This window comes from Strongylocentrotus purpuratus, unplaced genomic scaffold (genome assembly GCF_000002235.5).
Source record: "Strongylocentrotus purpuratus isolate Spur 01 unplaced genomic scaffold, Spur_5.0 spur5_scaffold_1, whole genome shotgun sequence".
Taxonomy (NCBI): domain Eukaryota; kingdom Metazoa; phylum Echinodermata; class Echinoidea; order Camarodonta; family Strongylocentrotidae; genus Strongylocentrotus; species Strongylocentrotus purpuratus.
The window spans coordinates 35,517,655-35,534,182 of record NW_022145594.1 but is presented as its reverse complement, the minus strand read 5'-3'; the positions used below and the strand labels follow the sequence as shown (position 1 = coordinate 35,534,182).

The 16,528-nt window shown below is 36.7% G+C and overlaps 2 protein-coding genes across 2 annotated transcripts; both read left to right on the top strand.

The window, feature by feature from the left end:
* Nucleotides 1–247: 247 nt before the first annotated feature.
* LOC115921342 lies at nt 248–4,032 on the top strand. Its single transcript, XM_030978732.1, has 6 exons — nt 248–584; nt 726–803; nt 954–1,205; nt 2,403–2,537; nt 2,716–2,922; nt 3,737–4,032. The coding sequence occupies exons 1-6, from the start codon at nt 446–448 to the stop codon at nt 4,030–4,032; spliced, it is 1,107 nt and encodes a 368-aa protein (XP_030834592.1). The 5' UTR covers nt 248–445.
* Nucleotides 4,033–4,829: 797 nt separating this feature from the next.
* Nucleotides 4,830–6,023, top strand: LOC115921491. The gene is made up of 2 exons (XM_030978987.1): nt 4,830–5,084; nt 5,671–6,023. The coding sequence occupies exons 1-2, from the start codon at nt 4,856–4,858 to the stop codon at nt 5,931–5,933; spliced, it is 492 nt and encodes a 163-aa protein (XP_030834847.1). The 5' UTR covers nt 4,830–4,855; the 3' UTR covers nt 5,934–6,023.
* The last annotated feature ends 10,505 nt before the right edge of the window (nt 6,024–16,528 follow it).

The window sequence follows — 16,528 nt, the reverse complement described above, 5'->3', positions numbered from 1 at the left end:
ATGGTAATACTGTGATTGTTCCATAATGGATGGGCTTAATATTATTTACATCTCACTGAGGAGTGCATTTTTTAGACGAATGTATACACATACATATGACACAATGTGAGGGACTTAGACAAGAAGAGGGGTTTGGTCATGTAATTATGATGTTCATCTTCTCCTCCTCTCTTCTTATCACTCTTCTTATCACTCTTCTTCATTTTTTCCTTCCAGCGCTGCTGGGTTTCAATGCTCATTATTTGTATCGTTCAGAGGTATTTATACAGTATAAACACTGGATATTTCGCGACTTCTTATTTCTTTTTCCGTAGTTCCTGAACATCTTCTGAAGGCGATATCCCCACAAGAGGTAGAAGGGTTCGTCTACAGACTGACAGAAAGACATTGCAAGAGGCTTGCTAAGGCCGTAGGAATCACCGATGAGAATAGAATCGCCACCATCATGGACGAAAACAATGAAGATCTTGTTCTCATTCAGTCAATGGTCAACGACTGGATAGACGGACAGGAATGCTGCAACTTCGAGAAGAGATGCAGGCTTGATGATGCCACCATTAAAATTGGCCGCCATGATTTGACGGGTAATGGTTACATTAAATAATAGTTTTAACTTGGTTTTAGACAAGTATGTCTATATAGTTATTATTGACATTCAAGTGCGTTATTTATAGCTCGACTTGTTTTTTGGTAGGAACTACCGTCATTTCTGTTTCTTTTTTCAGATTCATTTGGGACAACCAGCTTCCGGGTTGAAACAGGAGGTATTTTTGAAAGACCACATCCCAGAGCCGAGACTTTCAGTAAGTTTGATTTTAGTTGTACATTTGAGTACCTAATAAACCCTTTATTTCTTAATAACTGTTTTCTTGTGACAAACGAAAGGAACATTCTCTAGCACTTAAACCATTCAAATTTTGTTTTACTATTATTTGATTTTGATTGACTCACAGATAGCAGCAGTATATTCGATGACGATCTGGCATCTGTGCTGAAGCATCTTCCTACATGTGCGACACCGTTGTTTCTTGAGAAGCTAGGCATTTCAGTTGACGAGCAAGGTGACGATTTGAAGAAGCTGCGATGTTGGAGAGACCAAAATATCAACGAATCTAACAGACATACCCTGCAGGACCTTGTTTTGATTCATAGTTATGCATTGAAGGAGACGAATGACAGTCATGGTAATTGTCTGAAAATAGATAGTAGGTTATAGGTAATAATTCGATAAAAATATGTTTCTTACAAAGCGTTTTACCATAAACTGACCACTTTGCTTGGCAATCATTATTATTAATACTTCATCATTGGATTATTAATACTCCATCCTTGGATGCAATAACTACCCTTTACATTACAGTGTACATTCTCCACCCTGGGGGAGCATTCCAGCTAGTCGCAGACGCTAATCGAACCAATATGCATGCTACCTATTTCACAAATGGGCAGAGAAGAGCAATGCAGATAAAATGCCTAGCTCAAAGACATAAATGCCGTGTCAGGACTCAATACCACGATATTTGCGTTTTCCTGTTAATCAGTTAACCACTCTAATAATAATAATAATAATAATAATGAACATTTGTATAGCGCCTTTTCTACAAGTACGACACCTTTGATCATTAGGCCTTGGGAATTTTACCAAAAACAGAGCCTCTGGTTAGATGAATCCTTTGAGAAGTGTGCTAGATTATTGAATGAAACAAATATTGCGTGGAGGTGTATTGGCACTCAAATCTCTGCAAGTGGCCCTTTAAAAAATGGCGACTGGCTGGAATACTCCCCAGGGAGAGGAAAATGTGCAGAAATTGTGTTGCGAGTAAAGCCTGAATCCGTTGACCGAGGTAATAATATGTGCTGCGCCTAGAAATAAAGTATTAGGCGCATTATAAATGTGAGCTATTATTATTAGTAGTAGTAGTAACGCAATTTACATTTAAAAGATGCCAATCTACTCTCCACCCTGGAGAAGCAAATACCTTGTCAGCTTGAGCGCATAAGATGGTAACTCAGCTAAAGTTTGGTACTAACAACATATTCCTTGCTCATTCCTTGATTTCTGGACCTCACGAAGAACATAATTAAACATGGCGAGATGTAGTTGTAGAATTACGACAGTGTTATTATTATTATCAAAATTATAATGTTGTTCTTGTTTTTTATAAAAATAATACACTTTGAACAACTAAAATTTGTATTTGCCAATTGATTTGAACTGTGCATTGTAATGGAAAATCCCCGTAAAATTGGGGTTCTTTCCTTATTTCATCAGCATAAAACATGCAGTGATTACTTTAGAACACACAATACTTATGCTTTCAGTCGGAAGCACAAGTTGCAAAGAGTGTTTCTTATTATAATGATGTTGTATGTATACTTAATATTATCTATTTTCTGTAAAGTATTTGACGTGAGCGATGATGAACTTGAGAACCTGATTGGAAGCATGACCTCCAGGAAACAAGTGGAAGAACTTACCTCAAGACTCGGGATAAAACTCGACAAGGAACAATCACCTCTACTAAAGCTCAAAGAATGTAATGGAAAATCCCCGTAAAATTGGGGTTCTTTCCTTATTTCATCAGCATAAAACATGCAGTGATTACTTTAGAACACACAATACTTATGCTTTCAGTCGGAAGCACAAGTTGCAAAGAGTGTTTCTTATTATAATGATGTTGTATGTATACTTAATATTATCTATTTTCTGTAAAGTATTTGACGTGAGCGATGATGAACTTGAGAACCTGATTGGAAGCATGACCTCCAGGAAACAAGTGGAAGAACTTACCTCAAGACTCGGGATAAAACTCGACAAGGAACAATCACCTCTACTAAAGCTCAAAGAATGGAGGAATAAATGTAATGGAGACGAACGCCGTGAAACGCTGAGAAAAGCTCTCCATGCTATGGAATTATCAGGTAATTATCAGTTTTGATTTTCAAACACCACCTGTCAAGTCAAAATATTATAATGTATTTCAAAAATATATTTAAACTACAAACAAAATTGGAAAATATGAGATTTCAAAATGAGAGAGAAAAAGAAAATTGTATATAATAATATCTGCTAAATGTACAAAATTCTGCTCACTTTTTTGTACCGTAAAAGACACGAAATAGAAAGAAAACTATAGACCCACCCCCCCCCCCCTCCCCCCAATTTTCTCAATCGCCGTTCTATTTTCTTATCTCTTATTGTTAAAGAAATTCTGAAGTGTTTTGTAATTGCAAGGAAAAGATGCTATACCATATTATGTGGATTGAACTGGATAAGGTTGCGTTGGATAGAAAAATTCATAAACTTCATGAACGGTTTCTAACACATTTCCACTTTTTTATCCGCGTCTTGGAAGATTTCATACTAAATGATGGCAGTATTTGATATAGGCACAGCCTACGAGACCGATCTTTGGGTCTGTCTGACAATTTTGTAATGTCCACTAGCTGATGTCGATCGACTTTGTTTTTCTTTCTTTGCTAATCGATTAGTTTCATTGTTTAGTTGGTCTCGTGTGCTGTTCGTCTAGTCGGCTGTTGGTCTCTCCGATTTCTCCAGCTGTCGTTCAGTCAACTAGAATGACCATAGGCGCATGCAATTTCTACTGTAGAACTTTCCCCCAAACAAACAACGTTCTCATGCCGATCCCAGAACGTCCTGAGTACGTTCAAACATGAATTATTTTGTGTTATTCTCCCTAGTTTCATATTTCACTCTCCGTCTCTTTCCATTTAGGATGCATCGTTGACCACCTTCCTGCAAAACATGTTGACCAAGCTGAGCTGGTACGTTTGGCATGGACGTTGTTTTCTATCGACGTATGGCCATTGGCAACGCTTCTTGATATAGACATCAACAAAGGGAAAACGGTCGGAGAACCACAAATGAGGGGAACTGTACATCTTCTGAATCAACTATTGGAGAAGTCGAAGGGTCTTGATGAGCATCGCCGCCGTGATTTCTGTATTGCCATTAGAAATCTTGGTTACTTGGATGTTGCTCGATCAGGATATTTTGGTAAGGAACATTAACCGATTTAACATGTTACCTATGTCAAGAAACATTCTTGATTTAAGGTAGCTTAGGAATTTTTGGCATTCAAAGACTTGTCCGGAACGCAAAATGCATTAATGTGGAAAAACACAATTTTGTGTCGTAGAGATAGAACCAAATAAATATAAACATTATCAGATGGAGCTGGTAAAATAACGATATGACGTGTATTAGGCTAATTGACGCCAAACTGTCATTCAGATTATCTGAAATTGCACACTCTTATTCACCGATAGCAAGTACATTTATAACTATCGGACGCGTCTATTTAGGACGCTACACTTTGTAATCTAAAGCTATGGTAAGTAAGAATCCCATGCATATATATGAATGAATGTATGTATGCATTCATATAAAATACGCATTTTAATAAGGAGTTAGCGTTAAATAGATGCCTGGATTCATTTAGATGTTCAGTTTTCGGCTATCATATAGTTTCTAACAATATGGTTTTCCTCGTCACAATTATTTGTAAACTGAAATAACCAGTGTGACCTTCGTTTGTTTCCGTGAATTTAATTCTACGTCTTTCTTAAAACTGAACATTATCTTTCATCAAGTTCTGAAAAGGACATTTTATTAAAACCTTAATCTATTCTCCCTCTGAGAAAATGTTTTATATAGAGTCACTCTTTCATTTTGTAAGCAAAATATCTCATTTGGATCCATTTCACGAAAATAGCACATTCGTACAAGATCTCTGCTACTTTTCCCCAGCCTGGGTTTTGTTTTCTTTACACATTTAAAATTCTCAAATCCATGCCTGAAGGTTATGACGCGAGCCTCAGTGAACTTTGCAACATGACGTCGGGATTGTCGGAAGCAGAACTTGTAAAATTTGTCGACCATCTTGGATTGGAGAAAGATGTTCTTTCAATCTGTCAAGGAACAACAGGAGCATACGACAACCTCAAACTTATGAAGGTCTGGAGAAACCAGCTTAGACTACAGCCACTTCACTTCAGATTCGAGCTAGCTGTGGGTCTTCGTGCTGTTGGAAGAACCGAGATTGCCAGTAAGATTCTCGCCGGTAAGCACTATTAAGAGAAATTAATGCATAATATAATCTTTTTTTATATCATTCGTACTTTTTTTTATAATTTACTAATTTAACTGTTAATGTACTTCTAAAATATTTAATAACTTTTTCCCAACTGATGTGCTGACTTTGAGGTATTAGCAGGTAACTGATGTCTTGTATACCTGATTGGGAGGGCAAACGCAATCACTGCAAGAACCTCACCCACGATCACTGCATGTAGCTATAGGAGATAGCTCCATGATGACTATAAACCTCTTAACCACTACACACAGAGGTCCCACTAGCATCGTCTCTTACCTTCTCCTACCCTCCAATGTAAATCGAATAGTGCTGTGGGTTCTTAACGGGCAATTATTGATTCTCATATCTTTAAGCATACCTGTTTTTATGTTTTTACTGTGAGAAGAAGATCGAGATACAGAGAAAGTAGGTGAGGAGTAGCTTTATGAAGGCTCTACACGTTTTTAAAATATCTGCTTCATCATAATAAAACATGACAAAAAAGACTATCTTACAAATAAAATAGGTTCTGTACCATTCTTTGAAATTTCTCTGATTTCCCTTAATCTTATAGGTAGGCATCATACTAATGAAGTAGGTTCCAGCGTTGTCGAAAGCATATGCAACATTCTAGAGAATGATAAAATGAAAAGACTCCGTGAACACCTTAGACTGAAGACTCGGGATGACCAGAGTCCTACAACGGTTACACCAACACTTATGACGGAGTGGGTACGAAACTGGTTAGAAGAGTTTGAAAACATTTCAGTGATGAAATTATTCATGGACAAGATTAAGTGTCTGGAAAATACTAGCGACAATGAATCTGAAGTCTAGCCAGCATAAAAACAAAAGTGAGAAGACAGTTAGCAATCTTGAATCTGAGCCTAACAACTGAATAAACATTGACATTTCATGAACTTTGTTTTAAAAAAATGAGAGTTGTGCTGCATTTTGTTTGCTTCCTTTTTTTCTTCCTCTCTTCTTCTTTTCCATCTTCTTTTTCTTGTTCTTCTTCTTTCGTAAAACCCTTTGGAGCTAAATTGATATATCAAGTTTGAAGATCCACTAAAGGGGGTAGAAAAGGGGTATCGAATCCATGTCGCAGCACTAATGTCCTTTTTGAAGATTTTAATCTTTACAGTCACCACACGCCACCCAGGTAAGGTTAATGGGTACCTGCCAAGAATAAATTCCTTAGAAATGCTCGGGCGCTGTAATGGCAGCCGTGCTAATGCCACTGTAATAATAACAGAGCGCCAGGAGTGGCATAATGTACGCGACTCCACTATTATTAATTTGTAACGTGACCCAATATGATGAGGTTGCTTGATGCCTTATATGAACCTTGTCGAAATGGAATCGTTGATGACGTGCGTCATCATCCGGTATTGATGTTTGGTTGTATGATTTATTAAAATACTGAACTTGGAATTATATTAAGTGTACAATATAGAAACAATTTCACTTGCAGATCAATTTTGTAACAATTATATTAAGGAAACTATCAACATTCATAACAGTAGGAAAGGTGGTGACCACAGGTGCATGCTGCCGGCATTCTCTCTGTATTTTCATTTTATTTAGCTCAGTCCTGGCATGCTCAATCTCGAGTATGTTCATGTGCTATGTCACATAGCTTGCTAAATTTCGTTGGGGTTGTATTGCAAAGATTGGTTATTTACTTGACAAATAACGTGGGTATTCAAGCACGCACTTTGATGAGAAGGTTAAGTTCTGGGAAGAGGTGAAAAATCATTTGTAAGCGTTATTATTGTATTATGCAAGTGTGGAAGAACATCTGTTAACAAATGTTCCCTGAAAAGCATGGTTCTTCAAATGCATTCTAAATATTGCATGTAACATCAAACAAGTCGGGACGGAATTTAATGCCCCATGTTTGTGTAGTCCCATATCTTTCTGTGTACAGTGCTTGTAACTATACTAAGACTGGGCTAAATGTATTGTGATTTTTCATGACTCCAGAACCTTGCAGTACTCTCTAATACGTATATGCTAGATGATTACCTTTTTTTTTGATCGATTCCACAACGTTTCTTTCACAATGATTTTGAATGAACAGAAATCAACTTTATCTTCATTTTAACTACTACATTCCGTAGTATATGTTTTATCGTTATAATTTTTTTTTTTACATGTTTTGTTATATGCAAATGAAACAAACTGTATGAAGAGTGAACTATTATGTAGTCAACCCTATTTAAACTAATTTCAACGACGCAGCATTTCCTGTATACGATGTAACTGTATAATACAGTATTCTCCAAACTTTTCTAAAAAAACAGCCCTTCAAAGGGCCCCTCCTTCCGATGAATCGCACAAATCCTTCTCATCTATCAACACGGTGTGGAATATATATATATATATATATATATATATGTATATATATATATATATATATATATATATATAGTGTAATATAAATGTATTGTGGGAAAGGAGAACACATAAGTGCTTTCTCTTTTCATTTAAAAAAAAAAATACTATTCCTTCATTATACACTGCCGCTTCCACTTGTAAAGTGACAATTATAATGTCAGTACATTTTTAGCAAGTATGAAAACCATGTGTTAATATAGCATTTATTATGTCAATCGTACTTTATCCTTTTTGTAAATCATTCTAACTCATAGTTAACGATTTTGTATTACCTTAGTTTCATACTTTTTCCTTTTCGTATCTAGTATTTGGACAAAGGGTTTATATAGGGAAAAGGTCGTGTTGATTCTTTTAAAATTCGTAATCCGTTCAAAATACATTGATATTTGTTCGTCTTTAAGTGTTTGGTTTTAGAGTGTGACTTTGATGAAAATACTCATCCATAATCTTTAGAGCATAAAGCAAACCATGAAAAACACGAAACCTATAGCTTTGTCTTTACACTACCCACCGAAAAATGTATTTATTTGTATAAGCAGTTTAGAATTCATCCACATGTAAAATTTCTATTTTAGGCAATTAAAGGTAAAGACCAGTTATGATCATGCAATTGCATTGTGAAAGAAACGTTGTGGAATCGATCAGAAAAGGTTGATCATCTAGCATCTAGCATCTGCAAGGTTCTGGAATCATCAAAATGATAAGAAATTTGGCCCATTCTTCGTAAAGTTACAAGCACTATACACAGAAAGATGTATATGGGACTACCCTATATCTCTCACAGTCCATGAGAGAAACAAATTTGCCAAATATATGAATTAGTAGGCGGTTTCCCGGCAAATTTTTTATCATCATGTATAATAGTAAAAACATAGTCTTTCACATGATTGGTAATGAGAGCTTCCATTTCATTTTTTGAAATGAGGGCATTTCCAATACTGGTCTTTACCTTTAAATGAAGTTACTGCTGATTGTGGAAAACGTTAGATACATCTGAAACTCTGGTCAGGAGACGATTACCAATAAAACCTGTAATTTTTGCCATACCTTTATAGATCAAAACGTGGATGGATCGTGTATGTAAAACATGCACAATTCTGACCAGCGGTTTATGTCTATTTTAGTCTACTTGATACGGCCGATTGCCAGATGGATTGCCTGTCTTTCCTCAACATTATTACAAACTTGTTTTTACATATTTTGCGTTTTGCGTTTAGAGTTCCGATTGCTCTTAATATATTTTTCTTTCTATTCGTTCGTTTATTTGCTTTGGGGGATTGACGGTTCATCTATGGTGTGCGATGATGTAAAGGTGTTTATTGTAGCTTTCAAATCAAATATGTGTTTTCCGAATGCCAATAACAAAGAAACCCTTTACTCTCATATTTCTTTTCGATCGTTCTTGTCTGTGCAAAAAGCCGCAAGAGATGGGGGAAGCCCGTTCGCATGGCCAGGCGAATGGAAGAATTGTTACTGCTAGTCAATTGATATTACTTTGTCGCCCGGCCGGGCCCCCTATTGGTTCCTTACAGATCGCTCTCGACATAATTTGTTCGAAGTATGAGTTACATTCATCGTTATTTGTCTTGTTTTAATTAGATTTACTTTGCTGACCAGTTTGATTGAAAAAGAGTTAATTTATGGTAATCAGCTCTCAATAAAGACCATGGTCAATCGCACATACAAATACAAATTTGTTGACTTCTTCATTTGTCTCAGAGTGGGAATAATCGCATTTAGATAACGATATAAGAAGAAAGAAGACATGGTGAATGGAGATATGTATTTAAAAGAAAATGTCACTTTGAAAATGCACACAAAAAAAGTATTTATTTTGGATTTTGTTAAAATGAGGTACGGTCATTTCGGATCATATCCGAAGAGTATTTCGATTGCCATAAATTGACTGACTTCAACCTAATTTAAAGAGTGTCATATATTTCTTAGAGACAATCTGGAGCAGGGAAGACTTGAATTCTATTTTGAAAGTGATGATGGTCATATTTTTGGTTCTTCTTTCTTTTGTAAAAACAACATAATTTTCAAGTTAAATGAAATTGTACTAAGAAGTTACATATTTTCAGTATTGAGATGTGTTTTCTCATCAGGTATGTACATGTTAAAAGAGCATAGGATGCGAAGTGTTGAAATGAGATATAGTTCAGGGCCTGCCTAATCTAAACGAACTGAATTATATGTGAGACATAAAAAGGGATGCTAAAGAAGTATGCAGAAATATAGGTCAATTACTGGAACAAGTTCTAGAGAGTCAGAGAAGGAGAGGAGGAGTTGCAGTTATAATAAGACTTGCAAGTCTGGAGTTGATAATCTGATTTCGATGTTATGTGAAGTGTCAACCTGAAGGTTAACTTTTTGGTGAGTTTTGTGTTGGTCCTTGTTTATATTTCTTTGTTGAAATATCACAACTTATTGTCTTTTCTTATCGCAGGGACTGGTAAATGTGTTTCAAACCCAGAATAGAATGAGGTTGTTGCTGTAGGGTAAATGGCATGTGTGTATTAGTGCACACTTTTTAGTTAACATATGTGATAGAAGACATATTACGTGGTACAGGGTGAATTAGTAATCAGTTTGTTATTTTGAGCACTGCCTATATTATAGTTTTGGCGAAAATTAACCTAATGACATAATTTAATTATGCGTTAACATTTTCCTTAATGGTTAGAAGGGTTTACGCTTAAATTTCCTTTCTATACAAACATGTGTTAAACATTTGGTGTTAATAAATTTGGTTAATAAATTCGGTGAAAATGTTAAAGGTTTGATGTTTTGTGATCTCTCTCTCTCTCTCTCTCTCTCAATCTCTCCCTTTTTTTTTCTTTCAGTCACATGAAAAAGATTGATCTCCAAATAGTCTCATATTTCAAACATACTATAGAGGAACAGTTCACACATGTAAAATTGTATATGTTGGTTAAGTCCCGCGCGCCTACGTAAATATATTGCAATCCGAATCTGTCATCTACTAGAATTAATCATATTGCCCTCTAAGTTCGCATCCAAATTGCTAAATTTAATCAGTTTTGTTGCGTATACCATTGTTTGCAGTCTCAGTCTGCACATGATATGTGGGCTCCAGGCAACGTTAGTTTAATGAACACATTTTGCATGATGTATAAACTGCCATATGATTTTAAGATTAATGTTCCGGATATAATCAGATCGCGTGATATGCCTGGACGATGTGCACGTTATGTGTGTACTAGGTGCTATGCCAACACAATGAGACAAACATCGCAAAATGAAAAAGGTGGAGTTTTTACCACAGCTGCAAAGCATTCACGCAAGAGATTCGGGGCTGTCATACAAATCCGATTTCATTTGTGTATTCAATAATCCTTTGAAAGAAGCGCGATTATAAGGGGTTACTTGCCTTTTGGACAAGGAGCACGAGTCAAGCCATTTAGGGGAAGGTGCATGTTTTTTTTTTTTTTTTTTTTTTTTTGTGGGGGGGGGGGGCACTAGTGTTAGTGACTATCTTGCCAAAGTCCTACCCCCCCCCCCCCCCGCATAATTACTTTTCAGTCTCTCGTCTACTTCATCCTTTCTCATTATATTTCACTTGCGCCTTGTAGCGACGTAACTGTCATTTATCTATACCAAAATACAATGAACCATCATGGAAGCTGTCTAGGGAGAGTGCAAATACATAAAGTAAAAGAAATTGAGAGAGAGACGTGGGCAACTCATTTAATTTGAAATAATGGATGATTGGTCGAAACTTGTTTTCATAAATACTTTAGCAATGGATCAAAGCGTTAAAACCAAGATGAGGTTATTGTTGTTGTTAGTTGCCGGCGTGTTCTCCCCGACTACTGGTGACCCTAGTCTGCAAGCACAGACCCTAATTTGACACTTTAACAAAAAAATGATTGTGCCTTTAGAGAAGCCTAGCCCAGCTACCTACTGGTTGTGTCAATAATAGGGTCTGTTTAGTCTGCAAGCACAGACCCTAATTTTGACACTTTATCAAATAATCATTGTGCCTTGAGAGAAGCCTAGCCCAACTGCCTACTGGTACGTTAAATTCCAAAGGCATTTGAAAGATAATACTAATTTAGAACTTCCCTAAAAAAGGTGGGGCTTGAAAATGTCTTTAAGTGGGAAAATAATGACCATTAGTTGTCAAATCGACTTAGGAGCTGTAAAGCCAATAAGTAATAGTCTGATTTTCAGACCATTGTACCGAATGGTCGTACGTTTACATTACAAGAAGTGGGTTATTGATGTAGAAAAATGCTTATGTACCCTTTACAGCTCAGTTTATGTATGTTATTACCAAAGAAGAAAAAAGCCAGTCAGTCACTCAATGGTGTCTGACAGTAAAGTCTAGCAAGTAAACGGGTTTCCTTGCATAATTTGAATATTAGGACACTGCTAACGTTTGAATTTCATATATAGGACATACATGACATATTCATAATTCCTGCACATTTATACATAATTTGATGTTCGCTGCAAAAGGGACATACTATCTTTAAAGAGGACTCCATTGTACGTGTAATATTCAGAGAAAGAGAGCCAGAGAAAGAGAGCCAGAGAAAGAGGGAGAAAGAGAGAGATAGAGAGAGGCAGATAGAGAGGGAGGGATCTTTCATTTGCATATGTTTTGAAAAATGAAGAAAAAAACTTTCATTTTCACCGTTAGACCCATTTCCACTTTTCTTTTAACATTATACTCACATCATCTGCATAAAAAGTAGACAAATAACCTTGTTCAAGCGTGGAAGACAAGCAATACACAGCCTGAAATAACAACGAATGAGCGGATGTATTTTCCCGCCTCCTGTATCATGTTGAATGACTTCTGTCGGTGAAGAACATGAACTTTGTACCGAACCGAGTGGGTCGCCCCGGGTGCAATCTGGTTTGTTGACTACGTCACTTGTATGAAATGCTTTCAATTCTACAGAACAACAACGCGCTCTTTTACTACCCTATGATCTTCACAATGGACAATCTTAAACCATAATGAAATTTCGGATGAGTCCCAGGGAGACAAAATTTATAATAGGAATATGATGTAACTGAGATATTTCATAAACCGGACCATATATTTTGTTATCGTAAAATAAGGCCCATGGGAATCATTCTAAGATCAAGAGTAATCATGCCAGTTGGACAAACTTCTGGCATAACAATCCACAAGGGTTCTTCATCTCTCTCTTTATCTCTCTTTCTTTCTGCCCAAGATCTCTGGTATCATTTATTCTCCTTCTATATTAATGTTTATGTCTGACTTATCAGTGTGTTCTGACTCTCAATACACGATACGATTTGTTGTGACCAAGTTAAACCAAGTTGTTCAAGTCAACAAAAACAAGGAAAGAAAGAGAAACAGAGATCTTGTATTAATTTGCATATGCTTTGAAAAGGTCAGTTCATTGTCACCATCTGACACGCTTCAACGGTTTCTTTACATTTTACTTCCATGATCGGCTTTCAATTTCGACAAATATCCTTGTTTAGACTTGCAGACGAGCAATGCACAGTCTGCATTTTTTGTCGTGCCTCCTGGAGCATGTGGAGTGACTTCTGTCGATCATGAACTTTGTACCGAACTGAGTTGGCCACCCCGGGGCAAACTGCCTCTTTAACTTCTTCAATTGTATGACATGCTTTCAAATTTACACAAAACACGATCTGCTATAACATTATGGTCTTCACAATGTACATACATGATGAGACCCAGGAACACGTAATTCCTAATCAGGATAGAATATAATTGAGAAGTTTTGATCTAACGGACGTAAAAAAAAGAAAGGCACCTGGGAATCATTCTATGAGCAAGAGTAATCATGGAAATTCACACATGTGTGGCATAATCATGAATGAACAAAAAATGTTCCACGATTGTACACCATCATTCTCTCTTTCTTTCTACCCGAGATCTGTGGTATTATTTATTCTCCTTCTTTGTTATGTTTATGTCTGAATGCACAGAAGATTCTTCGCTTAAATACCATATCCGAACTGCAAAAAGAAGGATGAATTATATTTCAACGAAAAGCTTATAAGCAATAGATTACAACAATATCAATTATGTGTCATTTTAGAGTCTGCCATAGGAGTATCAGCTCTCTGAAAACTCAAGATTTAAAGCTCTTGAAATCTGAATTTGTCGAGCTAAAAACTTGACATGGTGACATACATTATATTATGTAGATAAGATACGCATATTCACAATGACTTTGCATTGTTTAAGCACGGCTAATCGATTCAGCTATATAGGTGAACCGGTCAGGTCCACATGTTATGTTCTCACTGTATCTTCGCCAATTTTGACCTCTGTTGACCCGTAATTTTGAGGGGTGCGGAAAATGTGGTTTTAATTTGCTTTTGTACAATAATGAAAGGCTAAATACTTTGTATTCATATATATTTTTATTCTACATTCGGTCAGTTCTCCATTAACATCAAGTTGTATTTTCATCGGAAAGGGTCTTTAAATTCTATTCATATCTATTGGCTCGGTTTTCACGGTCTGTGAAGAGCTAGACGGGGGTTTACGTACAGTATATATATTTTCAGTATGTTCTTGCTATCAACACAACATACCACATTTTGGTGTTGACGTTTACTTGCACAAATGGAAGAACAATTATTAATAGTCCTATGTCAGCTAGGACAATACAAACCTTACAAACTTAAAGGATTTACAAAGATATTTTTCTTAAAGTAATAATATGAAGAAAGAAAACAGCAATCACTACTCGCTGTGGCTTTATAAATATTACAAAGAATATGCTCAACCAATGAACCTTTTACATGTACACATTATACATGTTGTATTGGTTCACTTGTATCAACTTTGCCGCCACATATTCATGTTCTCGCTCCATTGCTAGTACAGTTTTTCCGAGAATGTATTTTATATCATACCCTTTATATGAACTTGATAATGCTGATAATCAGATGTTAATTAACAAATGTTGCTTAGTAGACAGTAGCCTATATGTGATCTGACGACAGAGGGACAAGTGAGGGAGTGAAGCGAACGAGGGGAGGGTTAAGGCGTGTTCTACAGTAGGGGTTTTTGCATTCTGATGTTTGTAATCGTGCACTTTGGTGCGTATTTATGTTATGACTTGAAAAAGTAGGAGTTTTGCAAATACTTTTTTTTTTTTTTGCAAAATAAGCTGTAAAGATTTGAGCTTAACATACTCACCCAATAGTTTCAATTGTTGTTTCGTTTGGTTGTTTAATGTTTGCCTAATGGGGATATCAAACTGCTTATTTTGCGAAATGTTCAGCTATCCTAATAAACCAACAAATTTAAATTTAGATCAAGAACATTTTGTACTCTTAAAACATATGTGAAGTGTGTACGATTTTATGCCTCTAACGAATGATGTGTAAAGTGGGAGCACTTCTGATAGGCGTTTAAAAAATGAAGTCACTCATTCGTTGCAAATTCTAAAAATAATTTTAATCATAGCCCGGGCATACTAGCTCGGAAGCAGTTACATACAAACAGACTTACAAACAAGTCTAACAACAATAACCACTACTTCAACAATACCCTCATTCACACACCAAAAAATGGATCTTTCCAATTATGTCATAAGTTTTATGTTTGTATTTCCAGGTCCGTTTTTAAAAACTAATTTTTCTCTCCCACCCCCCCCCCCCACCCCCTTTTCGTACACGCCAGTGTTAATGCATCCTTACACATAGACAATATGGTATAAAACATCTTTGCTGTCAAGGGAAAACAAACTATATATATATGTAATGTATCATGAATATCAGGTGCAGAGTTGCACCGTACAGTTTGACGCGCGCATTCTCTCATAATGCGTGTATTGTAGGAATTGGAACATCAACCGCCAGCTTGGAAATCCCCAAACTGTTTGTTTGCTTTTGAATTCATCCATTGATTAGTTGAAATTCGGAAGTTTGTCATCACGTGAATAAAAATGGCGACCCGGTTTATGCAGTTGCTCTGCCTGTCATGCAATATATGCATGATACTTCGCGTGTGCTTACTACAGGGTAAGTCGACTCTAATTGAGACGCAAGTTATCTGCAAATATATTGTTAAGATCGATCTATTATAGCAATGCTGCAGGTACATTTTTTTCGATTTTGTTTTTTCGTAAGTTTTGAAATCATTATAACGAGATCACTTAACATTAAGTATCTGATTGACCAGATGACGGTAGAAAATACTGTCTTATGGCATAGAAAAATGATTGTGTTGGTTGCAAATCCGGAAAAAAGGGATAGTCAGGTTGAATAATGTGAGAATATTGACATTTGCACAAGTAGATATGACATTGATGGTGTGGGTAAAATATTCATGATTACTCCATATGCCTATATCTTATAGTGTGAATTCGCCGTTTGAAATCGGGTTACTGCCTACTTGTGCATTAAAACCAAACATTAATGATCGTTTAACTAAAGGTATGGTATCTCAAATCTTGACTCTAGACGTTTTTCACGTTATGTCAACGCTTTCTACGGATGAAACGTGGACGCCGGGCAGCTTTCAAGCATGTTTGTGCCCACGGTATAAAAAAGACCTTTCAAGTAATATAAATATGTTCCCTTGAGACCAGCGCCTCGTATAGACCGCGGTAGAACCTAACGCGCCTTAGCGCGCCGGGCCCGTAAACTGTCCCTATACGGACTGCCTCCAAGTTTTTCCACGGCCTATAATACGTAGTGTCACGTTTTGTTGCGTTAACCCAGTTTTACTACCGCCTACTAGGTTTCTCATTCGCCCTGTGACTACAGTAGCAATTTTGTTGACAGTGTGGAAATCTTGCCCGGCATCCATGGCAATCATGGCCTGTCGCGTTTGCCCATTCCGTCCTCCCCACCCCCCCCCCCCCCCCCCACGCGTTGTCTCACGTCCATTCTGTCCACGGTAGCCTGAAGCGTGATTGCCGTAGCTGCCTGTACAAACGTAGAATAAAACTGTCGAAACAATTGCCGGTTAGTGTTAGTTATTGTTTGGCCTTAAGAAATAGCTTAATTACATCAAGAATGTTAACTGATGATTA

Excerpts from the sequence above, each read along its gene's own strand:
- LOC115921342 (XM_030978732.1), top strand. The coding sequence starts at position 446 with ATGGACGAAAACAATGAAGATCTTGTTCTCATTCAGTCAATGGTCAAC. Across the intron at positions 1,206-2,402 it reads TAATTGTCTGAAAATAGATA|TATTTGACGTGAGCGATGAT; the intron begins GTAGGTTATAGG and ends TTTTCTGTAAAG. Across the intron at positions 2,538-2,715 it reads TCTACTAAAGCTCAAAGAAT|TATTTGACGTGAGCGATGAT; the intron begins GTAATGGAAAAT and ends TTTTCTGTAAAG.
- LOC115921491 (XM_030978987.1), top strand. The coding sequence starts at position 4,856 with ATGACGTCGGGATTGTCGGAAGCAGAACTTGTAAAATTTGTCGACCAT. Across the intron at positions 5,085-5,670 it reads TGCCAGTAAGATTCTCGCCG|GTAGGCATCATACTAATGAA; the intron begins GTAAGCACTATT and ends TTAATCTTATAG.